Raw genomic sequence first — 26951 nt, forward strand, 5'->3', positions numbered from 1 at the left:
ATTTGAGGGTAGACCCATGGATGTCACCATCAATGTGACTTGAATATAATGAAAAAATAAATACAAACCAAGGCAGTAAATCCCTTGCTCATCAACATGGCCGGCAGATCAGGGCTTTTCCCTGAAATTTTTGTTCTTCTTTCCCCGCACTTGGCTCACTGGTTACTTGGGTTTGAGAGGAGGAGAATTCAAACGGCCAAGTGGTGAGCCTGAGCCCCGCAAAGGGAGGATTAGCTCAGGACGCGGCCTCTCCTGCCTCACAGCCTCTTCTTGTTTCCTCCTCCCCCTCCCCCTCCCCCGACCCTGCCCCTGTCCCTCGGGTTCCTCAGCCCCTCCACGTGGTCTGTCCTGAGCAGTACACCCAGCCGCCCCCGGCGCAGTCCCACCGGATGGACCTGATGATTGACTGCCAGCCACCCGCCATGTCCTATCGGCGCGCCGAGGTCCTCGCCCTGCCCTTCAAGCGTCGGTATGAGAAGATCGAAATCATGCCGGAGGTGAGCTGTGCTGCTTCCCAGGGTCACGCCCGGGTTTTCCACTTGAGTCTGCGGAAGACCGTCCCAGCAGTAGCTTTCTTTGGGGTTTGTATCACACGTGGATGAACCAAAGCACATCGACCCTTAAGCAAGTAACTGGGAAGAGAGGTGGGATTTTCAGAACCTCCGCATTTTTCCATTAATGAAGTAACAGCTGTCAACATCCGGCCTGCTGGAGCACTGCTTATATTAAAGCTTAATGTGTGTGGGAGGCCAGGGCACAGGCCATAGCGTGGAGAACAGGTAAGCCAGTGTCAGCTCTGTCCCTAACCGCCTGAGGGTGTGGGTTTTCTCCTCCCTCCTGGACCCCATTTATGAGTGAGGGCCAAGTTTCACCGAGTTCAGAGATAGATGGAGGAGATGAGAGTAACCAAAAAGTAAAGAATGTAAACTGATTACTATTTGCATGCATTTTAGTATAACTTAAAGATTTTATTCTACTGAAGTCTACATATTTTTTAGTTCTATGATATCTGAGCTTGTTTTAATAGGGAAAAAAGGTAAAAAGCATGTCGTGCATGTGGGACAGCTGAGGTAGGTTGCGCCTGAGTGACAGGTGTGGGGAGGGGCAGTGGGAAGCGTGTGGCCCAGCTGCCGCAGTGACGGTGTGCCGAGCTCTGAGGACACTGCTTCTGGCTTCCTGTTGCCTCCGGAGACGCTTGAACGTGTTTTTAGCAAACAGGAAGAAGAAGTAGGAAAACTTAAAAGCAGTGTCCCCCGATTCTCTCTGGAGCTCAGCAGAGTAGCCAGATCTTGGGCTTGGAAGGCTAAGCCCCTGAATGTTGCCCATTTCCAAGACCCTAACAAAGGCTGGTGGTGGAACAAGGCCAGGTGCCATCAATGGGGACCCAGTGTCCAGTACATTCAGTCCTTTCCACAGTTAACCTGAGTTGTTCTTTTTTAAATTAAGAGCAATAGACAGGGGCTTCCCTGGTGGCACAGTGGTTTAGAATCCACCTGCCAATGCAGGGGACATGGGTTTGAGCCCTGGTCCAGGAAGATCCCACATGCCACGGAGCAGCTAAGCCCGTGCGCCACAACTACTGAGCCCGCGTGCCACAACTACTGAAGCCCGCACGCCTAGAGCCCGTGCCCCACAACAAGAGAAGCCACCGCAATGAGAAGTCCGTGCACCGCAACAAAGAGTAGCCCCCACTTGCTGCAACTAGAGAAAGCCCGTGCACAGCAACAAAGACCCAGTGCAGCCAAAAATAAATAAATAAATGTATTTTTTTTAAAACTAGAGCCATAGACAAAGGAGATCCAAACAAATTTCCATAACTAATTTAGATTAAATTGATTCAGCAAGATAAAACTAGCAAGACTTGTTTGCTAGATAAAACTAGCAAGTGGTCGTGTTTTTCACTAAGACACATAGAAGTAGATGATCGTTCACATTTCGCATCCATTTTCATTTCACTCTTGGTTCCTGGGGAGGGAGCCGTCACAGCACGCGTCCCCTCAGCAAACAGCATGTGGCCGGATCGAGGGGGCAGAAGAGCTGCCTGTGAGCCCAGGCTGGAGAGGTGAAGTGGGGAAAGTGATAAAGGTGATTTTTTTAAAGGGGCAGTTTATCGCTTATTGGCAAGCAATAAACCGGTGGAGAGAGATGTATGGTTCCTCAGGTTGACTGCTTTGAGCGTCATTGGGACGTTTGTGGTCTGCTAGTTCTTTAAAAGGAAAATAGCCATTTTTCGTTGGAGCTTGTGAGAGCAGCGGCTCACACCCTGGTATCTTGGCTCAGCAGCTGACTTGCATTTCTCTCTGATAACAGCTCCTTCACAAGAGAGGTGGCCAGGGCTACCTGTGTCAGGAGTTTCCTCACGACCTTAGTACACCTGACAGTGAGCACGGAGCTGGCCTCCCCTCTGCTCTTCCCTTTGAGGCCACGTCCTACCGAGACCCAAGAGAATGAAGAAAGTTCTTTCAGCTCTGAATTCCAGGTTATCCTTTCTCCATATTTCATTGGCCCAGCCCTTTGGCTCCCCCATCTAATTGTACTGCAAATAGTTTGTTTATTGAGCTGTCACTATGGGCCAGGGTCTGTACTCAGCACTTTCCATGGACTGTCTCACCCATCTTATGAGATAGGTACACTTACTCAGTTAGACCTGGTCTTTTCCATCCCTGAAGAAACCTAGGTGATCACTAATATGTGCCCTTTGTGCCCCAAAGGTCATTCCTAACATATGTCACAGATTTTGTCCTTTAAGTGAGAGTAGAGCCCCCAGTTGATCTGTGCCGCTGCGGCGATGGGGCACCCAGCCCACGGCCTTCCTGTGGGGATCGCAGTGCGGGGCTCCGTGTAATCCGCCACCAGCCGCAGCCCTGGGGACTTGTTAGAAGTGCACCTTCTAACCTGCTGAATCAACACTCCAGGGTGAGGCCCAGCAGTCTGGGTTTCAGCCAGCCCTCCACGTGAGCCAATGCTTGCTAAAATTTGAGGACTGCTGGTGTAAGAGACCTATTTCATCTGTGCCAGTTTTCAATACAAAAGGCAAAAAGAAGGCAGAATGTTGAGTTTTTAAAGACAAAAACAAAATTACTAGCCATCTACAAAGAAACAGTCTTACTAATAAGCTTCTGGCATTTCCCATGCCCAAGTGTATCCTCACCGTGATTAAACAGTCCACGTTAAGCTTGTCTGTTCCCATTTTAAATTACCAAAATAAAAGATAAATCTACCTCTTTTATACCTTCTGACACTGAGCCAGAGAAGGAAGGGATTGGCTTTGAGGAGTGCACAACACGCTGTTCTGTCTTTCGTGAAGCTCCTCCCTCAAGTCCAGTGGGAGTAGACCAGCAGCCTTGACCCTGAGACCTGCCCCACGCCCACCTGTGTGTCACTGCCGGTCTCTGGGGGACCACCTCCATCTTCCTGCAGGTCGGCCAGGGCTCTTTTTGACCAGCTGTCCTCCTGAAGCCTCTTGCTAGAACGTTGAAATAATTGCTCTTTGCTTTAGACTTCCAGTTGCCTAACCCATGAGGTTAATATTGCCTGTGTTGGAATTTTTTGTTTCGTTTTAGTAGTTTGGCGTTGATGATGGATTTTTTTTTTTTGATTGGGAGGGAGAGATGAAAGCAAGTTCCCTTCCAAAAAGGGACCAAGTTTTTGTTTTGTGGTTTGCAGCAAAGAAGTGGCACTAACCATCCCCACTTGTAGTTACTTGGGTTGTTTAATGTGTTTTTATGATTGTGCTTTTCATTTTCTCTGCATTTTACTCATCTCAAAGTGAAAGGCTCTGACCCAGGGTCTTTGCGTTGTTTTTGTCTGGTATTTACCTTTTGGCCAAGGTCTTACTTACAGTGGCTGGGCTTGAAGGCTTAGGGTTAGATTCCAGTACTCTCAGCCAGCAGTCCTCAAACTTTTGGTCTCAAGACTTCTTAAAAATTAGAACCCCAGAGAGCTTTTGTGTACTTGGGTTGTATCTATTTATATTTGCTATAATAGAAGTTAAAACTAAGACATTTTAAAAATATTTAATTCTTAAATGAATACTTAATGAATTATTAAATAAAAAATAATATAAACCCATTAGATGTTAACATAACTAAAAGATTTTCTTTTAATTTTCATTTATTTTTGGCTGCATTGGGTCTTCGTTGCTGCGCGCAGGCTTTCTCTATAGTAGCGGAGAGCGGGGGCTACTCTTCATTGCGGTGCACAGGCTTCTCATTGCGGTGGCTTCTCTTTGTTGTGAAGCACGGGCTCTAGATGCGTGGGCTTCAGTAGTTGCAGCACACGGGCTCAGTAGTTGTGGCTCGCAGGCTTAGTTGCTCCACAGCATGTGGGATCTTCCCAGATCAGGAACCAAACCCATGTCCCCTGCATTGGCAGGCGGATTCTTAACTACTGAGCCGCCAGGGAAGTCCCTTAAAGGTCTTTTTTGAAAAATGTTTCAAAAAAAAAAAGAGAAGGGCACTGTTTTATGTTAGCAAATCTCTTTAATGTCTGCCTGTGGAAGACGGCTGGATTCTCCTGTCCCCTTTTGCTTTCAGTCTCTTGTGATATACATGTCATGTAGCCTCTAGAAAATTCTAGTGAACGCCTGTGAGAGAATGAGAGTGAAAAGGCAAAACATCTTATTATTAATGACAATCATATTGACCTCGACGCTGCAAAAGAGCCTCAGGAGCCGCAGGGGCCTCTGCCGCCACACCTGAGAGCCAGCGCTCTGGATGGTCTTCTTTTGTTTTTAAGGCCCCTCAGGCTTCTCGAGCTTTTATGTTTATGACTCTGTCGTAAGATTCATTTTTCAATAAAAATAAGCCTGTTCATTCTAGAAAACTTGGAAAATAAGGGGGAAAAAAAAGGATAAAGACAAAAAAAATCAGTCCTAATCCCAATACCAGACGTAATTACTGTCCAGTTTTTTTTGTATTTGCTTTGTGTGTTCACTCTGTGTGTGTGTGTTTGAATCATACCTCGTATAATATCTCTGTAAAGTAACTGTATATTGTCGTTAAAGATATTTCAAAAGCATCTTAGGTATATAATGGTCTATCATAAATGCATCGTAATTTAACTGTTCCTTTACTGGTGGACATTTACTGTTTCTGCTTTTTCAAACTATAAATAATACTTTGAGAAACATTCTTTTACATAAATCTTTGTATGTGGAATGTAGATATAGAACTAAAAGTATCATTTGGTTTTGCCTGGGAAATGCATGTGGGAGATGAAGGGGTTAAAATCTGCTGCTGTTCTTTAGGTTTTGCTACTACTAATGGATGCTTGTTTCTCCCCCAAATGAAAGTGTGTCCTCTGCAGCTTCCTTGTAAATCCTCCTTCTTTGTCCCTGTAAGTGCAAAGTGGGAGAGCTGACGTGAGTCCTCATGGGCCTGCGCTAATAGAAAAACTGTTTCTGGGGTGGCAGGTGGATGCACCCTCCTTCCCAGAGGTGTCTGGCTGAGTCGTCTCGTGGGCTCTAGGTAGACTTCCCTTGTGGCAGAGCTGCCACTTCAGAGAGTCTTCTTGGAGATAGAATTTATTCCTGGGGCTGCCCAGGGAGAGTCGCTCACCTGCTTGGTTCCCACAGTGCTATCTGCAAACCTCCCAAGCCAATTCTTTGGCTTTAAAGTTCTGCCAGACAGCTGACCTTTGATCCTTTGCTGGGAACAGTACAGTGTAGGAAGGAAAAGAATATTTATGGATGGGCGCTGTCAGGAGCTCAGAGCACACACGCATCTCAGTGGGAACATTTCACACTGGTTTCATGTGTTTTCTCTTGTTTTCCCTTTTTTTTTTTTAAATTGAAGTATAATTGACCTACTGCTGTGTTAGTTCCTGGTGCACAACATAGTGATTTAATATTTCTGTACATTACAAAATGATCACCATACTAAGTCTAGTTACCATCTGTTACCATATGAATTTATTACAATATTACTGACTATATTCCCTGTAATGTACATTTCATCCCTGTGAATCAATCTCTCTTATCTATTTCACTCATCCCCTCACCCCTTCCCCTCTGGCAACCACCTGTTTGTTCTCTATCTATGAGTGTATTTCTTTTTTTTTTTTTTAATGTTTGTTCATTTGTTTTTTAGATTCCACATATAAGTGAAATCATGGTATTTGTTATATTATTTCACTTAGCATATATACCCTCTAGGTCTATCCATGTTGTCACAAGTGGCAAGATTCCATTCTTTTTTTATGGCTAAGTAATATCCCACTGCATATACACACACACACACGTACATCTACACACCACATCTTCTTTATCCATTCATCTGTCAGTGGACACTTAGGTTGCTTCCATATCTTGGCTATTGTAAATAATGCTACAGTGAACATAGGGGTGCATATATCTTTTCAAATTAGTGTTTTGTTTTCTTTGGGTAAATACCCAGAAGTGGAATTGCTGGATAATATGGTAGTTCTATTTTTAATTTTTTGAGGAACCTCCACACTGTTTTCCATAGCAGCTACACTAATTTACAATCCCACCAATAGTGCACAAGTGTTCCCTTTTCTCTACATCCTCGCCAACACTTGTTATTTGTTGTCTTTTTGATAATAGCTATTCTGACAGGTATGAGGTGATACCTCATTATGGTTTCAATTTCCACTTGCCTGATGATTAGTGATGTTGAGCATCTTTTCATGTGTCTGTTGGCCATCTGTATGTCTTCTTTGGGAAAATGCCTATTCAGGTCTTCTGCCAATTTTTCAGTCAGGTTGTTTGGGGTTTTTTTATGTTGAGTTATATGAGTTCTTTGTATATTTTGGGTATTAACCCTTATCTGATATATTGTTTACAAATATCTTCTCCCATTCAGTAGGCAGCCTTTTTGTATTGATAGTATCCTTCACTGTGCAAGAGCTTTTTGTTTGATGTTGTTCCGTTTGTTTATTTTTGCTTTTGAATCCCTTGTCTGAGGAGACATCCAAAAAAAAAAAAAATTGATAAAAGACCGCTGTCAAAGAGCATATTGCCTATGTTTTCTTCTAGGAGTTTTGTGGTTTAAGGTCTTAGATTTAAGTCTTTAATCTATTTTGAGTTTATTTTTTATATGGTATGAGACATGAGACTTTTGCATGTGGTTGTTCAGTTTTCCCAGTAACATTTATTGAAGAGGCTGTCTTTTCCCCATCGTATATTCTTGCCTCCTTTATCATAGATTAAATGACCATATAAGCATGTGTTTATTTCTGGGCTCTCTATTCTGTTCCATTAACCTATATGTCTGTTTTTGTGCCAATGCCATTTTGTTTTAATTACTGTAGCTTTGTAGTATAGTTGAAACTCAGGGAGTGTGATACCTCAGGCTTCATTCTTCTTTCTCAAGATTGTTTTGGCTATTTGGTGTTTTTTGTGTTTCCATATAATATTAGAATTATTTGTTCTAGTTCTGTAAAAAATGCTATTGGTATTTTTATAGAGTTTGCATTGAATCTGTAGATTGCCTTGGGAAGTATGGTTATTTTAACAGTATTCTTCCAATCCATGAGCACAGTATATCTTTCCATTTGTTTCTGTTGTCATCAATTTCTTTCATCAGTGTCTTAGAATTTTCCAAGTATAGGTCTTTTACCTCCTTGGTTAGATTTATTCCATGGTGTTTTATTCTTTTTGATGCAGCTGTAAATGGGATTGTTTTCCTAATTCCTCTTTCAGATAGTTTGTTGATAGTGTATGGAAATGCAGCAGATTTCTGTATATTGATTTTGTATCCTGCAACCTTACTGAATTCATTTATTAGTTTTAATAGTTTGGTTGTGTCTTTAAGATTTTCTATGTATAGTATCATGTCATCTGCCAACAGTGACAGTTTTACTTCTTCCTTTCCAATTTGGATTCCTTTTATTTCTTTTTCTTTCTGATTGCTGTGGCTAGGACTTCCAGTACTATGTTGAATAGCAGTGTCGAGAGTGGGCATCCTTGTATTGTTCCCTATCCTAGAGGAAATGCTTTCAGCTTTTCACCATTGAGTATGATGTTAGCTGTGTGCTTGTTATATATGGCCTTTAGTATGTTCCCTCTATACCCACTTTCTTAATAGTTTTTATCATGATTTGATGTTGAATTTGGTCAAAAGCTTTTTCTGAGTCTATTAAGATGATCATGTGATTTTTATTCTTCTGCTTGTTAATGTGGTGTATCATGTTGACTGTTTCGTGAATATTGAACCATTCTTGCATCCCTGGGCTAAATCCCACTTGATCATGGTATATGGTCCTTTTAATGTATTGTTGAATTCGGTTTGCTAATATTTTGTTGAGACTTTTTTCATCTATGTTCGTCAGTGATATTGGCCTGAGATTTTCTTTTTTGTGTGCTGTCTTTGTCTGGTTTGGGTATCAGGGTGATGCTGGTCTTGTAGAATGAGTTTGGAAGCATTCCTTCCTCTTCAGTTTTTTGGAATGGTTTGAGAAGAATAAGTGTTAACTCTGATTTAAATTTTTGGTAGAATTCACCAGCGAAGCCAGCTGGTTCTGGACTTTTGTTTGTTATTACTAATTCAGTTTCATTACTGGTAATCAGTCTGTTCATATTTTCTATTTCTTCTTGATTTAGTATTGGGAGATTGTACATTTCTAGCAATTTATCCATTTCTTATAGGTTTTCCATTTTATTGGCCTGTAATTGTTCATAGTAATCTCTTATGATCCTTTGTGTTTCTGTGGTGTCAGTTTTAACTTCCCCTCTTTCATTTCTGTTTTTATTTGTTTGGTCCCTCTCTCTTTTCTTGATGATTCTGACTAAAGGTATATCAATTTTGTTTTTCTTTTCAAAGAAGTAGCTCTTAGTTTCATTGCTTTAGAATTTCTTCTCCTAACTTTGGGTTTTGCTTTTTCTTTTTCTAGTTCCTGTAGGGATAAGATTAGCTTGTTTGAGATTTTTCTTGTTTCCTGAGGTAGGCTTGTTTCACTGTAAGTTTCCCTCTTAGAACTGCCTTTGCTGCTTCCCATAGATTTTGAATTGTTGTGTTTACATTTTTATTTGTCTTTAGGTATTTTTTAAATTCTTCTTTGGTTTCTTCATTGACGCACTGGTTGTTGAGGAGCATATTGCTCAGCCTCCATGTGTTTTGTGTTTTTTGAAATTTTTTTCATGTAGTTGATTTCTAGTTTCATAGTGTGGTTGGAAAAGATGCTTGATATGATTTCTGTCTTCTTAAATCTACTGAGATTTGTTTAGTGGCCTAGCATGTGATCTATCATGGAGAATGTTCCATGTGCACTTGAAAAGAATGTATATTCTGCTGCTTTTGGCTGGAATGTTTTTTAGATAGATAGATAGATAGATAGATAGATAGATAGATAGATAGATAGATAGATAGATAGATAGATAGATATAGATATAGATATAGAGAGAGATATATATATATATATATATATATGCCATTTGGTCTAATGTGTCATTTTAAGGCCAGTGTTTCCTTATTGATTTTATGTCTAGATGATCTATTCAATGATGTGAGTGGGGTGTTAAAAGTCTCTTAATATTATTGTATTGCTTTCAGTTTCTCCCTTTAAGTCCATTAATGTTTGCTTTATAGATCTTGGTGCTTCTGTGTTAGGTGCATATACATTTATGTTACATCTTCTTGCTGGATTGACCTGTTTATCATTATGTAATTCCCTTCTTTTATTACAGTCTTTGTTTTAAAGTCTATTTTGTCTGAGTATAGCTTTTCATTTCATAGAATATCTCTTTCCATCCCTTCACCTTCAGTCTGTGTCTGTCCTTATTTCTGAAATGAGTCTTGTAGGCCGCATGTAGATGGGCCTTATTTTTTAATCCATTCAGTACTCTATGTCTTTTGTGTGGCAAATTCAGCCCATTTACATTTAAAATCATTATTTTATAGGTATGTACTTATTGCCATTTTCTTAATTATTTTCTGGTTGCTTTTGTAGTACTTTTGGAAAAGTTAGCTAATAGTCTTATGGGAGTTCCTTTGTATGTAACTAGTTGCTTTTCCCTTGCTGCTTTTAAAATTCTTTACCTTCAATTTTTGCCATTTCAATTACAGTATGTCTTGCTGTGGACCTCTTTGGGTTCATCTTATTTGGGACACTCTGGGCCTGCATGTGTTTCGTTTCCCAGGTTAGGGAAGTTTTCAGTTAGTATCTCTTCAAACAGTTCTCTGCCCCTTTCTGTATTCTCCTTTTAAGTTCCCTATTATGTGAATGTTAGTGCACTTGATATTGTCCCAGAAGTCTCTTAAACGATTTTCTTTTTTCTTTTCTTTTTTCTTTTCTTTTTTCTGTTCAGCTTGGGTGATTTCTACTACTCTGTCTTCTAGTGCACTGATCTGTTCCTTTGTGTCAACTAATCTACTCTTGATTCCTTCCAGTGTAGTTTTTGTTTCAGTTACTGTGTTCTTTAGCTCTGGTTCTTCTTTATATTTTCTAACGCTTAATTAAAAATTTCTAACGTCTCACTGTGTTCATCCATTCTTCTCCCAAGTTCATTGAGCATCTTTATGATCATTACCTTGAACTTATCAGGTCAATTGCCTGTCTCCCCTTTGCTCAGTTCTTCTGGGGTTTTATCTTATTCCTTTTTTTGTAACATATTCCTCAGTCTCCTCATTTTGCCTAATTCTGTTTTTATTTCTGTGTGTTAGGTAGGTTGGTTACATTTCCCAATCTTGGAGAATTGGACTTTTGTAGGAGACATCCTATGGGGCCCAGCAGCACACACCCCTCTGGTCACCAGATATATGCTCCAGGGTCACCCCCTTTGAGGGCTGCATGGGCCCTTCCATTGTGGTAGAGCTGACTACCACAGGAACACTGGTAGGTGGGGCTGCCAGGTCACCTACCCAAGTGTGTGGGTCTTGACTCTACCGTGTCTCTGCCCCACTCCTTCTCATTGTGACTCCTTCTTCATATCTTTAGTTGTGGAAGATTATTTTCTGCTAGTCTTCTGATCATTCTCATCTATGGTTGCTATATCTACAGTTGTAGTTGTGGAGTGCCCATGGAGGAGGTGAGCTCAGGGTCTTCCTACTCTGCCATCTTGGCCACCCCCCGCCCCCGTTTTTTGGTTCATGAAATAGTCCTCACATCTGTTTGCCAGTCATTTCAAATATCCTCACCTGCTTCTTCTGCCCATTTGATACTGATCTTCATGTTTACATAAATGGCATCTTGCATATTTGTTTTTTTATAAAGGAGGCTTGGATAGGTTGAGGTCTGCATGCGTTTAAGAACAGTAGTCAACTAAACTCGAGTGTTAGGGCCTCTCATAAGATCACACGTCACTGCTGGTGGCTGGGTCAGGGGACTCTGAAGTTGCAGAGGAGAAGGTGTACACATCAGACTCTGGTGTTAGAGAAAGAGATGGCCCACAGGTAAAAGCTGTGTATTTTACCTTTGGGAGAAGTCAGATTCCCAGGAATTAGACAGCTCACTCAGTCCAAATGCTGCTATCTCTTCCCTTCCTGCCTGTCACTAGTCCCCTGGAGAAGTGACAAGGATGAAGGCAGAGGCTGGCATGGAAAGTCGGCACTTGGTGTATATTTTGAGTAAGGAGGAAGTGTGTGTGTGTGTGTGTGTGTGTGTGTGTGTGTGTCTATGCAAGAGTGTTAGGAGACCTGCAAGCTGGATAGAGGTTGTGCCAGGTCACACAGTGAGCTCTTGGTGGGGTGTTGGCATTTCATGGTGTGGCAGCTGACTAATGAAAGGGGCAGCAGAGGAGGCAGCACCCAGGTCCCAGCACGTGGTGGCACATGCCTGCGCTGGGTGACTCTGGAGTCTCAGGAGAAGCAGCGCAAAAGACATTGTACCTCAGAGCACTGGGTCGGCTAGTTCTCTTCCTCTTCTCAGCCTGTTTACCTGCTGCCACCACCCCCTTTTCCTCTGTCTGCTCTTCTCTCACCTCCTTTCTTCATCACAGTTGATTGTGTGTGTGTGTGTATGTGTGTGTGTGTGATGTATTTTTGATTAAAAATGATTGTTTTAAGTTTTTTACTTCTTAAAGTTATTTGGTCATTTTAGACTGCAGTGATGTAAATAAAAATTCAAAAGAAAACAAATAATGGTGATCACTAAAGGCTCAGTTTTGACATTTGACGTCTGGTACTGTTCCACCAGACTGGCAGGGGCACGTGGTGCTGCGGGCCTGCTGGCCAGGGCGACCCTGACCCTGGGCGTCACCATCCAATCCTGAGCCATGCACGGGGGTGGCACTGCCACCCAGCGTGGCCTCCTAGCCCCTGCCTCTGCACAGCACGGTGGCAGCACCATCCCCCCAGTTTACAGGGAGCCTGACTGAAACCCCTCTGTTTGCTCCCAGCTCGCGGACTCGCTGGTACCCATGGAGATCAAGCCTGGCGTTTCCTTGGCAACCGTCTCAGCCGTGCTGCACACTAAAGATAACAAGCACGTTCTCCAGGTATTGTCGGGGAGGGTGAGGGCCCTGAAATACAGACCTGCGGGAAGAACCCCGTGCAGGTGGGGGCCCTACCCCCGGTGCCTCACGCCTCACTTCATGGCACGTGTGTGCCTTGGGGGCAGCTCTTTGGGCCCTTGTCTTCACCCACCCCCTGAGAAAAACCCCTTTCAGGGTTGGGCTGTGTCGCTCTTGTTCCTCCACATCATGTGTCCATAGCGACCACTTAAAGTGCGCTGGACCCCAGGCCAGGGCCTTACCAGGCGTTGTCTTATTTAATCCTCACAAAGTTCTCTTTACTATCACCGTCTTAGAGGCCATCTCTCTGCCCTTCATTTTCTTGACAGAAGGACTGTAGCCAGTCAGTCTGACCCCACAGCCAGTGTTCTCAGAGCTGCTGCCCCACCTGTGGTCACCAACACGGGTTATGAAGACCTTACGCAGACAGCACCGAATTCAGTCAATTGAAAATTAAGAATAGATTTTGATAAAAGGAAGATATCTTTGCTGAATAAGGTGTCGATTCTATGTGGACAGTTGGCTTTAGCTTGTGTGCATTATGTGGAAATCCAGCTGGAGCCCCAGCTGATGGTGACCCTGAACGCAGGCCCAGGGCCCTTCCAGGAAGCGGGTCCCGTGGGCCGGGTAGCTTCACTCGGGCTCCCGGGTGACTTCTTGACGAGATCCCTGTTTTCCTCCCACCCAGCCCCCGCCCAGGCCCGCCCAGCCCACAGGCGGCAAGAAGAGAAAGCGGGCCAGTGACGACATTCCAGACTGCAAGGTTTTGAAGCCCCTGCTGAGCGGCTCCATCCCCGTGGACCAGTTCGTGCAGACGCTGGAGAAGGTGAGCGGGTGGGTTGCGCCGTCTGAGGCACCGCCGTCCCGCTCTGCCCACGGCGGCCCTGCTCCGGGGAGCGCGTGCTGCTGCAGTTCGCCGTCTCCACTGTCTGCGCCGCTGGCCCTGCAGCGTCTGCTTGCTCCTCGGTCATGGCGGGGACAGAACCAGGCGAGAGCCGCGGAGACTTAGAGGAGAGCGGGCCCCCCTTCCCCCAGCCCCACTTCTCGTGGGAACCAGACTGAGGGGCCTTTCTTTCTTCAGGAACGTAGCTGTGACAGATGGGGCAGGGGGACGGCCGGGAGAAAGAAGGGTCTGCCCCCTCTAGAGCCCCACTTTCCTATGAGAAGACCCCTCGCTGTCAGAGCCAGCATGGCCAGGTCAGAGGAGATACGAGTCTCGGGCAAGACTGGGGGCCACAGGGGCCACTGATGCCAGATCCCCAGGCACTCAGGAAGCAGAGCCAGCGATTCCCAGACAGGGTGGGAGGAGAGAGAAGCAGGCAGGCATTGTGGAGGACGGTGGTCCCTGCGCTGGCTCAGCAGCCATCCCGCCCCTTGTCCCTGGTGGCTGCCCCCCGCGAGGCGCAGATTTCACGACTACGAGGAAAAAGAGAACAACTTGCCCGGAGAAGAGTTTGTAATTCTGGCTTCAGTCACAGGACTTCAGAGGTCCCTGTTTTGGCATCAGAATTATAGAATCCTTGATAGAAAAGAGGAGGAATTGGCTAAAGATAATATTGTTCATGTTGCTTCTTGCAAGAAGAACCGCAACTATAGTAGATCATTACAGGAAAAGAGACTTTCTTCTGTTAAACTAGTTACTGCCTTTTGTCCAAACTGAATAACCCAGTCGCTGAGTTCTTTCAAATCTTAAAAGCTTTCTCTTTATTGGGAATTATTTTCTTCAGTAGTTGTTTAATTTTCCCTGAAGGGAGGGCTTTCCCCGAGTTGTGTGGCTCTCCAGGCCCCTAGTGACATGGGGACACCCTGTGGGAATTACCCCAGGGAGCCCCATGTGCTGTGATCACACCAGTACCAGCTTCCTCCCTACCGTGCTGTGCCCCCGGCCCTGCTGACGGGACTCACGCTTGACTTGTTTCTTAAAATCTTGAAACAACTTGCTTTCCCAGAAAGACCTTGTTTAGCTCTTCTGCCTGGGCACCCGGGAGTTGACCCCTAGGCCCCGACCCTAGCTACTCCCCCCACCATTTCTGCCCCACCTCCTCCTGCAGGAGGAATATCCATGGCCGCCCCAAACTACACGTGAGATTTCCAGAGCCAAGTGTGGAGAATCTCCCTAGGTCACGTTCATTACCTAGCCTGTGTCCTTTTCAGGCAAATTAGTCCTCTTTCCATTTCTTTTCTTCTTTCTCAACTTGACATCTGATGTGTAAGAAAGTTCTGAGTTAGCATTGGAGGTGGCCCCGGAGAAGTATTTGATACGCTGCCTTATCTGTCTTCTCCCTTGGGAAGGATTTGCCACATCAAAAGGTCAGTGGTATCTTGCTGTGAAGAATGGCGTTTTCCTGGGGCAGGATGGAGCTTTTCCACCGGGGACCACAGGCGCGGTATGGAGGCTGGTACGGAGCAGCGTGGCATCCCAGGCTCTTGAACCCAGGTGCTTAGACGTGCTCCTCAGATAAAAGCTTAAGCAGGTTGTAGGAATTCTGCTGTGTTTTGCATGCGATTTTGCATGTTTAGGGGCTTCAGTTTGAATTCTGTTGCTGTAGGTAGGTCCTGTGATTAGTCTGTAGAATTGTACTGAGTGTCCAAAATGCCAGTTTCTAGGATGTTCAGTTTAGCCAATTCTAGGAAGCATGATTTTAGAACTCTCAGTCGCTGAAATATCCTCCGGCTTTTCAGAGCACCCACCATCCTCCTGTCCCTTTTCTTTTGGAGCAGCATGGCTTCAGCGATATTAAGGTGGAAGACACAGCCAAGGGCCATATCGTCCTGCTACAGGAAGCTGAGACGCTCATCCAGATCGAGGAAGATTCGACCCATATCATCTGCGACAATGACGAGATGCTCAGGGTACGGCTGCGGGACCTTGTCCTCAAATTCCTACAGAAGTTCTGAGTGGAACACGAAAGCCATCTTCACTTCCCTGAGACCCTGCTGCACTCCTTCACCGTGGCTGCCCAGCACCCAGCGGAGGAAGGCCATGCGGCCTGGCAGGTCTCTGTGGTGTTGGTCTCTGGCTTGAGGGACATTCTCAGGAGTTACGGCCAGAATCTCCGGGTCTGGCTTAGCACTGTTTCAGGCAAGAGCTTTCCCTTTAACCTTCAGGCTCGTCGTCTTCCCAGTCCTGCCTCTCTCGGGTAGCCAGGCAGGTGAGGCAACAAGCCGAGGAGAAGGCTGAGAGCTACAGCAGCTTTCCAGGAGGTTAATAAATAGTGGAAGGAGAGGTAAAAAGATGAGGACTTGTGACCTGTTTTTCATGGTTTCACAGGCCTCAGGCAGGGGAACTAGTCTTTGAGTCTGTTTTATTGTCTACAGTGCTGTACCTAATAAGAAAGATGATCCCCCAAAATTAGCAAAATGAACCCATCTATCTGTATTTTACCATGTGAGCTCATTTTGTTAATAAAACTTATTTTTTATAGAAGTAGCTGTGTTCTGTTGAACCTACAATTTATACAGCCATTTAGTATCTGAAAGAATATGAAAATATACAGAACTGAACTTAGAAAACACCACAGCAAATTTTACTTTGGTGTGTGCATTAGTATATTTCCTAAATTGTACGAATGGGTGCTTAACTTCATCTGAGCTGTGTCAGTATGAGAAACACCAGCACAGAGCGCTGACACCGACCTTGACCTTCTGAACCTGAACCAGCGTCTCAGTCTCCACTCACAACCTCCACTCACCACTGCCTCCCCCACAGATGATCAGGATTCTCCGCGTTCCTGAGCAGTAAACTCAGACGCCTATTTTTGAAAAAATGGAATTGCTTAAAACGGGTATTTACATCAACTCTGAGATAGCATCAGTTGTAACACACATGCCAATTTTGCAAGTATTAAAATGTGGGGAGTAGCATGCAAGTCTTAGAACTGGCCAGCAGTGGAAGTAGATGCTTACCGTCTTTTCAGACCAGTTGAAATTCAGTCGGAAGTCAGTCCAACCTGGCCAGCAGCAAAGCATCACAAAGGGCTTTAGTGACCCAAGAACTATAACACTATAGAACTACTTCCTCAGGTTTCATGGAGAGTTGGCTGTCAGTTCTGTCTCTGGAATGGACATGTCAGTGGGAAGCAGTTCTTCATTGGAGGAGGAAAAAGGCGACTTCATTTTTGCCATCTCCAACTTTGCCAGCCTTGGGCCCAAAAATGCTTCAACCGGTCTCTGTTTCCCAATGTGCAGATCATTCCAATCGAGGGGCCTAGGGTGTGTCCACAGAATAAACTGCGGGAGAGGATTAACAAACATTACAAGAGACGGACATGCCATGGTTATGAACATTTAGTTTTGTTTTTAGTAGGAGAATTGTACATATGCAGCACATGTAGGCATACTTCCTAATAAAACTTATGAGAGAAATCAAGTTTTTTAAAGTTTTCTTAACATCTTGAAAAATGCAAAAGCAGTATAAAATAGGAAGAAAAATCAAAATGGTTATTTTACTTAAATGTTCCAACAATGATATGTCCAGGAATGACTTGGATTTGTCCAAGTTGGATTTCTGTTAAGGGCTTGATTAATCCCAAGGGCTCAATGAGAGGTGGTTACTAAAGAGACAAATAGTATGTAAATGCAAATTAGTCGGTAAACTGATGCGCAGGAAATAAATTATGAAGGTTTTAATTGTCATTACCACCTACTTCATGGCAGAAGCCAGAGACGGGAAGAAGCAAAGAATCATTTGTTAGAGCAGAGAAATCTAGAGCTGGCCCTCCCAAGTATTAGGAGAGAACAGTTATGAATAACTCTACCTAGAGTTCAGGTATTTGGATACCACACCAGGTTGGTGAATAGAAGACCCAGAAGAAATGGTGGAACCTGCTGTCAGTGCTAGAATTATACCACCAATAGTGGCTTTGTTATTTGGAAATGCAGCCCACTGACTATTCATACCGATCTGGGGAAGAGACTGACATTTAGAAAAATTTCTACTCAAGCCCAACAAACGCCTAATGATTAAATAGTAATTGAAAAACCATTAAAAATAGTGAGGAGGTGGCGCTTCCCTGGTGGTGCAGTGGTTGAGAATCTGCCTGCCAATGCAGGGGACACGGGTTCGAGCCCTGGTCTGGGAAGATCCCACATGCCGCGGAGCAACTGGGCCCGTGAGCCACAATTACTGAGCCTGCGCATCTGGAGCCTGTGCTCCGCAACAAGAGAGGCCGCGATAGTGAGAGGCCCGCGCACCGCGATGAAGAGTGGCCCCCACTTGCCACAACTAGAGAAAGCCCTAGCACAGAAATGAAGACCCAACACAGCCATAAATAAATTTAAAAAAAAATAGGAGAGACCTGATTTTCTTATTTCTTTTGATCTTTCTGCAAAGTAATATATCCATTGCTGTGTAGCAAATTAACCCAAAATTTAGTGGCTTAAAATAGCAAACATTTATTATCTCACTGCTTCTGTGGGTCAGAAATCTGGTGTAGCTTAGCTGGGTGCTCCTGGTTCAGAGGCATCTCTCCACAGGGCCACAGTCAAGGCACTGGATGAGGAAACTGAGGTACAGCAATTAACTTTCCCCAAAACCCATCGCCAGTAAGTGGCTTCTGCCTTACCTTAACGTCATGTGTGAGCATCAGGGATCAGGAGCTGGGGAAGGGACTTGAGGCGTATTGTCCATTTCTTTTTAAGTAATGATAACAACTATTTGTCGTCTTGAACCCTGGAGAGCTTGAAGCCTTTGGGCCTCACCGTTGTCCTATAAAGGCAGAAGTTGGCTTTTCCAAACTATAGACATACCTTGGCGATATTGCTGGTTTGGTTCCAGACCACAACAATAAAGCACATTATCACAATAAAGCAAGTCACATGAATTTTTTCATTTCCCAGTGCATATAAAAATTATGTTTATACTGTAGTCTATTAAATGTGCAATAGCATTATTCAAAAAAAAAGTGTACAGACCTTAATTTTAAAATAATGCTGCTGGGAAAATGGCACTGATAGACTTACTTGACGCAGGGTTGCCACAAACCTTCAATTTGTAAAAAAAAAAAAAAAAAAAAAAGCAATATCTGCAAAGCACAATAAAATGAGGTTTGCCTGTACAGTGAAGTATCAACAGAAATGAGAGCGAAGAAACCTCCAAAGCTGTATGATCATATATTCATGTGAGCCAAGCAAATTGGTGAGGAAAGGGAGCTACTTTCCTTTGGCCCAAGTCCAGTTTTTCCCCTACAGCCATGAGGAAAGTTGAATGCTGTCTCATTGTTTCATGCCATACTGTGGGAAGGCAGAAAACCTCTGATGTTCCCAAATTCACTGCAGTGGAACTATGGGTAAATAACTTTACTCTTTTTCAAACCTAGAATGAGGTAAAAATAACCAACTACGGTTCTGACGGAAGTTGCAACTAAATTATGGAGATAGGCAATGTAGAACTGAGCCAAACATGTCTAATCTTGCAGGAGGCTGCAGCCAACACTGTTCTTGGATCCCATTTTAGGTTTAATCACATCATAGAAGCATTTTACCATCTATAGATTCAATGCCTTCCCTATCAAAATTCCAATTGCATTTTTCACAGAAGAAAAAACTCTCAAATTTGTATGGAACCAGAGAAGACCCTGAATGGCCCCCCCCACAAAAAAACAATCATGAGAAAGAAGAACAAAAGCTGGAGGCACAACTCCTGATTTTAAGCTTTATTACAAAGCTATAGTAACCAAAACAGTATGGTACTGACATAAAAATAGACACACAGAACAATGGAACAAAATCGAGGGCCCAGAAATAAACCCACACATATACAGTCAACTAATATCTGACAAGGGAGCCAAGAAGACTCCATGAGGGAAGGACAGTCTTGTCAGTAAGTGGTGTTGGGAAAACTGGATAACCACGCACAGAAGAATAAAATATCTTACACCACTCATAAAAATTAACTTGAAAAGGAGTAAAGACTTAAATGTTTAAGACCCAAAACTAGAACTACTGGAAGAAAACGTAGGGGGAAAGCTCCTTGACATTGGTCTTGGCAACAATTTTTTGGCTATGACACCAAAAGCACAAGCAACGAGGAAAGTAAACAACTAGGACTACATCAAACTAAAAAGCTTTTGCACAGCAAAGGAAACCAGCAAAATGAAAAGGCAACCAAATGGGAGAAAATGTTTGCAAACTATCTGATAAGGGGTTAAGAGCCAAAATATATCAGGAACTCATACAAATCAATAGCAAAAAAAAGTGGGCACAGGACTTGAATATACATTTTTCCAAAGACATACAAATGGGCCAAAAGGTACATGATAAGGTGTTCAACATCACAAATCATTACCATACACATACACAATGGAATATTATTCAGCCATAAAAAAGAAGGAAGTCCCATCTTTTACAACAACATGGATGGACCTTAAGGGCATTATGCTAAATGAAGTAAGTCAGACAAGCACTATATGTTCTCACTCATGTAGAATCTAAAAGAGCTGAACTCAAAGATAGAGTAGAATGGTGGTTGCCAGGGGCTAGGATAGGAGGTGGGGAAATGGGGAGATACAAATGTCCAGCTATAAGATGAATTAAGTTCTAGGGATCTAAAGTACAGCATTGTGACTGTAATTAACAATGCTGTATTATATACTTGAAAGCTGTTGAGAGAGTAGATCTTAAAAGTTATTACCACACAAAAAGATAATCATGTGATGGGATAGAGTTAACCTTATTGTAGTAATCATTTCTCAGTGTATGTGTGTATCAAATCATGTGTACACCTTAAACTTACATATGCTGTATGTCAATAATATCTCAATAAAACTGGGAAAAAATTACATGTATTAAACTTAAGCATTCTTTGCGTCACAGGACCACAGATCTCTGAAAGGTGTTTTGCCCACATCTTGTCATTAAACATGTGGAGTATTTCTTCTTTCCCTTATATTGTTATCTGAGGCCACTGAAAAAAATAGGGGTGTATCCTCTGCATGATAATTCTTATGTTAGCAGAATTTATCCTTTACCCTTCTCTACGATAAGCCACAGTAATAATTTCTAAGGCATTTATAAGTCTTCGTGACATACAACTATGAAATCAGTCACAAATGAAAAGTCACTTTAATGCACATCATTACAGTAATTTGGGGTTACTAAACACATCAACTAAAAGTTTGATAATATTTTTTAGAATATCTAATATAAATTTTTAATTTAGTAACTAATTACACTGCTCACAATATTTTGAAAATAAAGAACTTTGTTCTTTATTTTTGTTACAAAGTCTTTTCCAATCATCTATAGGCCCTTCCAGCCATCAGTGAGTATTTATTAAGCACCTGTTATATCCTGTGCATTGTGTTGTCTCCGATGACTTTAACTCACCAGAATAACAGACAAAATACAAGTTTCTCCCAAACTTCTCACCAGTATAGAGGAGCAGATTTCCAGGAACATGAGCAAAATATTGTTTACATAGAAAATCATACATAGAATTAAAAAGTTAGCAAGATTGCAGAATACAAGGTTAATATACAAAATCAACTGTATTTTATATATTAGTAATAAATAATTAGAAAAAGAACTTGTAAAAAAAACAGCAATTCTACTCTTAATAGTGTGAAAAGACATAGTTAGGAATAAACTTTTGAAAAAGATGTGTAAGATCTCTACACTAAAAGTCTCAAAATTGTGATGATAGAAATTAAATAAGATCAGAATACATGAAGAGATATATCATGTTCATGGATTAGAGACTCAGTATTATTAGTATTTCAATTCTACACATTGATATACAGATTCAATACAATCTCATCAAAATCCCAGTGGATAACAAAAAAAAAAAAGTTTGTTTTTTTTTTAATGGGCAAAGGACTTGAATAGACATTTCTCTGAATAAAATATACAAATGGCCAATAAGCACATGAGAAGGTATTGAACATGATTAGTCATTAGGGAAACGTAAATCAAACAGTCAATGAGATATCACTGCACACCTACTAGGATGGCTATAATTTTAAAATTACTAATTACAAAACAAAACAAGTAATGGCAAGGATGTGGAGACACTGAACCCTTGTGCACTGCTGGTGGAAATGTTAAATGGTACAGCTGCTGTGGAAACTGTTGGCAGTTCCCCAAAAAATTAAACGTTGAGTTACCATATGATCCAACAATTCCACTGATCAGTATATACACAAAAGAACTGAAAGCAGGGACTCAAACATGTTTGTACATCCATGTTCATAACAGTATTTATGATGGCCAAAATGTGGAAGTAACCCAAGTATCCATCAACAGGTGAATGGACAAAATATTTTATGCCATAACTATTTATACACACACACACAATGAAATATTGTCCAGCCATAAAAAGGAATGAAATTCTGATAACATGCTACAACATGGATGAACCTTGAAAACATGCTATATAAAATAAGCCAGACAAAAAAGACTTAATACTCTATGATTCCGTTTATATGAATATCCAGAATAGGCAAATCCATAGAAACAAAACAGAGGTTATCAGGAGCTGAAAGGAAGGGGGAATGGAGAGTTACTGTTTAATGGGCACAGACTTTCTGTTTGGGAAGACAAAAAAGTTCTGGAAATAGCTAGTGGTGATGGTTACACATTGTGAATATACTTAATGCCACTGAATTGTACACTTAGCAGTGGCTAAAATGCCACATTTAAATTGATGAAGTTAGAACACATCCTCTCACCATACAGAAAAATAAACTCAAAATGGCTTAAAGACTTAAACGTAAGACATGACACCATAATACTCCTAGAAGAGAACACAGGCAAAACATTTTCTGACATAAATTGTACCAATGTTTTCCTAGGTCAGTCTACCAAAGCAATAGAAATAAAAGCAAAAATAAACAAATGGGACCTAATCAAACTTACAAGCTTTTTGCACAGCAAACGAAACCATTAAAAAACCAAAAAGACAACCTACAGAATGGGAGAAAATATTTGCCAATGATGCAACCAACAAGGGCTTAATTTCCAAAGTACACAAACAGCTCATAAAACTCAACAACAAAAAAACAAACAACCCAATTGAAAAATGAGCAGAAGACCTAAATAGACATTTCTCCAAAGAAGAAATACAAATGGCCAATAGGCACAAGATGCTCAACATCACTAGAGAAACGCAAATCAAAACTACAATGAGGTACCACCTCACACCAGTCAGAATGGCCATCATTAGAAAGTCTACAAATAACAAATGCTGGAGAGGGTGTGGAGAAAAGGGAACCCTCCTACACTGTTGGTGGGAATGTAAGTTGGTGCAGCCACTGTGGACAAAAGTATGGAGGTTCCTCAGAAAACTAAAAATAGAGTCACCATATGACCCATCAATCCCACTCCTAGGCATATATCAAGACAAAACTCTAATCCAAAAAGATACATGCACCCCTATGTTCATAGCAGCAGTATTCACAATAGCCAAGACATGGAAACAACCTAAATGTCCATCGACAGATGAATGGATAAAGAAGACGTGGTACATATATACAATGGAATACTACTCAGCCATAAAAAAAGAACAAAATAATGCCATTTGCAGCAACATGGATGCAATTAGAGATTATCATACTAAGTGAAGTAAGTCAGAAAGACAAATACCACATGATATCACATATGTGGAATCTAAAATATGACACAAATGAACCTATCTGTGAAACAGAAGCAAACTCAGAACAGACCGGTGGTTGCCAAGGGGGAGGGGGTTGGGGGAGGGATGGAGTGGGAGGTTGGGGTCAGCAGATGTAAGCTTTTATATATGGAATGGATAAACAACAAGGTCCTACTCTATAGCACAGGGAACTATATTCAGTATCCTATGATAAACCATAATAGAAAATATTTTAAAAAAGAATGTATATGTATGTACATATACATATGTATGTATGCATCACTTTGCTGTATAGCAGAAATTAACACAACACTGTAAATCAGCTACACTTCAATTTTTTTAAATTAATTTTTAAAAAGTGGCTAAAACGGTCATTTTAAGTTCTGTGTATTTTACAAGAATTTTTTTTTTTAATTTTCAATTCCAGCAGGATAGAAAATCTTTTTTTTCTTTTAGAAAAAAAAAGAAATTGACAAACTAATTCTAAAATTTATATATAGAAATACAAAGTAACTATAATACCCAAAGCAATTTTGAGAAAGATGAGCAAGTTGGAGAACTTACACTACTTTATTTCAAGATGAACAAGAAAGCTACATTAATCCAGACAATCTGGTACTAGTAACAAATCAGCATGACAGGAGAGAGAGCTCAGAAATACCCACACTTACACACTCATTACGTTGTCAACAAAGGCCCCAACCAATTCAGTGGAGAAAGGAAATTCTTTTTAACAAATGGTGCTGAAACAACTAGATATTCATGTGCAAAAAAAAAAAAAAGACAGAAAGAAAAGAAAGAAAGAGGACTTCCCTGGTGGTGCAGTGGTTAAGAATCCACCTGCCAGAAGTTGAGACACAGATGTAGAGAGCGGATGTATGGACACCAAGGGGGGAAAACTGCGGTGGGGTGGGGATGGTGGTGTGCTGAATTGGGCGATTGGGATTGACATGTATACACTGATGTGTATAAAATTGATGACTAATAAGAACCTGCAGTATAAAAAAACAAACAAACAAAACAACTAATACTAAACTTTCATTGGGTTATTTGTATGGAAATATGTTAATATAAATGTTTCAGACATTACATGAAATTTCTAAAAATCTTATATGTTCTGGTATAATGTTATAAGTCATAATCGTAGTTATTACTTTAAAATGTATATCTCAGAAATAAAAAAAAAAAAAAAAAAATCCACCTGCCAATGCAGGGGACACGGGTTCGAGCCCTGGTTTGGGAAGATCCCACATGCCGTGGAGCATCTAAGCCCGTGTGCCACAACTACTGAGCCTGCGCTCTAGAACCCTCGAGCCGCAACTACTGAGCCCACATGCCACAACTACTGAAGCCCATGCGCCTAGAGCCTGTGCTCCACAACAAGAGAAGCCACCACAATGAGAAGGCTGTGCACCGCAAAAGAAGAGTAGCCCCCCCTCGCCGCAATTAGAGAAAGCCCGCACACAACAACAAAGACCCAACGCAGCCAAAAATAAATAAATTAATTTAAAAAAAAAAAAGAATAGAACTTTGACCACTACCACACACCACACACAAATATTAACTCGAGATGGAGCCTAGACCATACAGCTTTTAGTGGAAAAATTTAAAGAATATCTTCATGACTTTGGGTAAGCACAGGGTTCTTGAGTCACAGAAAGCAATGACAAAAAAGAAAAATGTTCTAAATTAGATCTCATCAAAATGAAAAGCTTCTGCTCATCACACGATACCATAAAGAAAATGGGATAGGCAACCCCCAAATTGGGGAAAATATTTACAGAACATACATCTGACAATGGACTAGTATCCAGGGTAAACAGTTCCTACAACTCAACAATAAAAAGATAAACAATACATCCATACAGTGGAATATTATTCAGCAATAAAAAGAAATGAACTATCAAACCACAAAAAGATGGAGGAAACTTAAATGCATATTGCTAAGTGAAGGAAGCCAACCTGAAAAGGCTATATATTGTATGATTTTAACTGGCATATGACATGACATTCTGGAAAAGGCAAAACTAAAAAAGACAGTAAAAAAGAACAGTGGTTGCCAGTGGTTGGAGAGAGGAATGGGTGGGACACAAAGGACTTTTAGGAAAGTGAAACTGTTCTATAGATACTGTAAGTGGATACAGGTCATTATAGTTTTGTCAAACCCCATAAGAATATTCTGCACAAATAATGAAGCCTAACATAAGCTATGACTTCAGTTAATATGTCAATACTGGCTTATCAATTGTAATAAATGTACCACACTAATGCAAGGGGAAAATGGGGGAGGACAAACTGTACTTTTCACTCAATTTTCCTCTAAACCTAAAACTGCTCAAAAAAATTAAAATCTATTAAAAATGTTTTTTGTCACACGGTGTGTGGGATGTTAGTTCCCCGACCAGGGGTTGAACCCGGGACACGGCAGTGAAAGCACTCAGTCCTAACCACTAGACCACCAGGGAATTCCCAAAAATGTATTTTTTAAATAAAGCAGTGATAAAAAGGAAGGCAAACCAAAAAAAAGTTTAATGGGCAAAAATTTCATAAAGGAAATACATATAAATGGAGTAAGCACATGAAAAGGTACTTATCATTAGTCAGTCATCAGGAAAATGCAAATTCAAACTACGAGATACCATTACTCACCAACCAGAATGGCTAAAACGACAAAGCCTGACACCACCATAGGTTGGCGAGGATGTAGAGCAACTGAAACACAAAATTATTGGTGGGAATATGAATGAGTACAATCACTACGGAAAAAGGTCTGGCAGTTTCTTATAAAACTAAACATGTGTATCCCTACCTTATCACACAACAATTCTACTCCTAGGTGTTTACCCGAGAGAAAAACATAAATCCACAAGAAGACTTGCACATGAATGTTCTTAGCAGTTTTATTCATAACAGCCAAAAACTGGAAACAGCTCCAGTGCCTATCAAGAGAATGGACAAATGTTGTTAATCAAGGGAATACCTCTCTCAATAAAAGGAACAAATTACTAATATGTGCAACACTGGATGAATCTCAGAAACACACTACTTGAGTTTCTAGAAGTCTTGCACAAAAGAGTAAAAATTGTATGACACTATTTATATGAAATTCTAGGAACAGGAAAACGAATCCAAGGTGAAAGAATAAAACCACTGTGGGGTGGAGGTGGAGAATGACTAGGAAAGAACATGAGGGAACGTCCTGGGTTTGACAGAAATGTTCTGTATCTTGATGGGGTTGGTTACACAAGTGTATGCATTTGTCAAAAGTCAAGAGAATGTACACTTAAGATTTGTGCATTTCAATGTATAAATTTAATATGGAAATTTTACATTAAACACATAGAAACTAATATTGACCTCCAGTTAATGATGTGTGTGCTTATGTATTTAGAGGGAAGTGTATTAATGCCAGTAATTATATACTTAGAAATGCACCAAAAATAGGATGGATAAAAAGGATGAAAAAAAATGAATAGAGGGATAAAAAAATGGATAGAGGAATGAATCTATAGATAGCTTTAAAGCAAGTAGAGTAAAATGACTGTTAGGTATACAGGTTTACAGTATAAAAATTATTTAAACTTCCCTGTACATTTGAAATTTTTCATAATGAAATATTAGGACCAATAGGTTAAATAAATAGAATCTAAATAGCTTAAATTCTCACATGACAACCCTACAATATGACCAAGATTTGTACTCTTTCACAATACGAAGACAAATGAAGAAGGATAAAACAATCTGCCTAATTAAAACAGGTCAAGAAACAGGTAAAATTAAACAGCAACCCAAGGCAGGCCCTAGTGCAAGGCTTCCTACCGTACTTCATGATCTCTTCTGGAATCCATTCTGGGTGTTTAATTCTTCCTGCCATGCTCTCTTAACCCCCTTGTGTCAATGAAGATTTAAATAATAAAAATAGTGAATATAAGACTTCTTAGCTGTTGCATGCCA

The 26951-nt window shown here is 41.4% G+C and overlaps 1 protein-coding gene across 2 annotated transcripts in view; it reads left to right on the forward strand.

Annotated features, from left to right (window-relative positions):
- INTS9 (integrator complex subunit 9) overlaps window positions 1–17459 on the forward strand; it is a 109742-nt gene extending 92283 nt beyond the window's left edge. Inside the window, exons 14-17 of one of the 2 annotated variants that reach the window (XM_036856285.1) lie at window positions 330–497; window positions 12296–12394; window positions 13098–13235; window positions 15131–17457. In XM_036856285.1, coding sequence (XP_036712180.1) covers window positions 330–497; window positions 12296–12394; window positions 13098–13235; window positions 15131–15307 — 582 coding nt within the window. In that variant the 3' untranslated portion in view covers window positions 15308–17457. Of the gene's footprint in view, window positions 1–329; window positions 498–12295; window positions 12395–13097; window positions 13236–15091 lie in introns of both variants that reach the window. The other variant, XM_036856284.1, reaches the window with a different exon arrangement.
- The last annotated feature ends 9492 nt before the right edge of the window (window positions 17460–26951 follow it).

Source organism: Balaenoptera musculus, chromosome 6, assembly GCF_009873245.2.
Source record: "Balaenoptera musculus isolate JJ_BM4_2016_0621 chromosome 6, mBalMus1.pri.v3, whole genome shotgun sequence".
In the NCBI taxonomy this organism is placed as follows: Eukaryota; Metazoa; Chordata; class Mammalia; order Artiodactyla; family Balaenopteridae; genus Balaenoptera; species Balaenoptera musculus.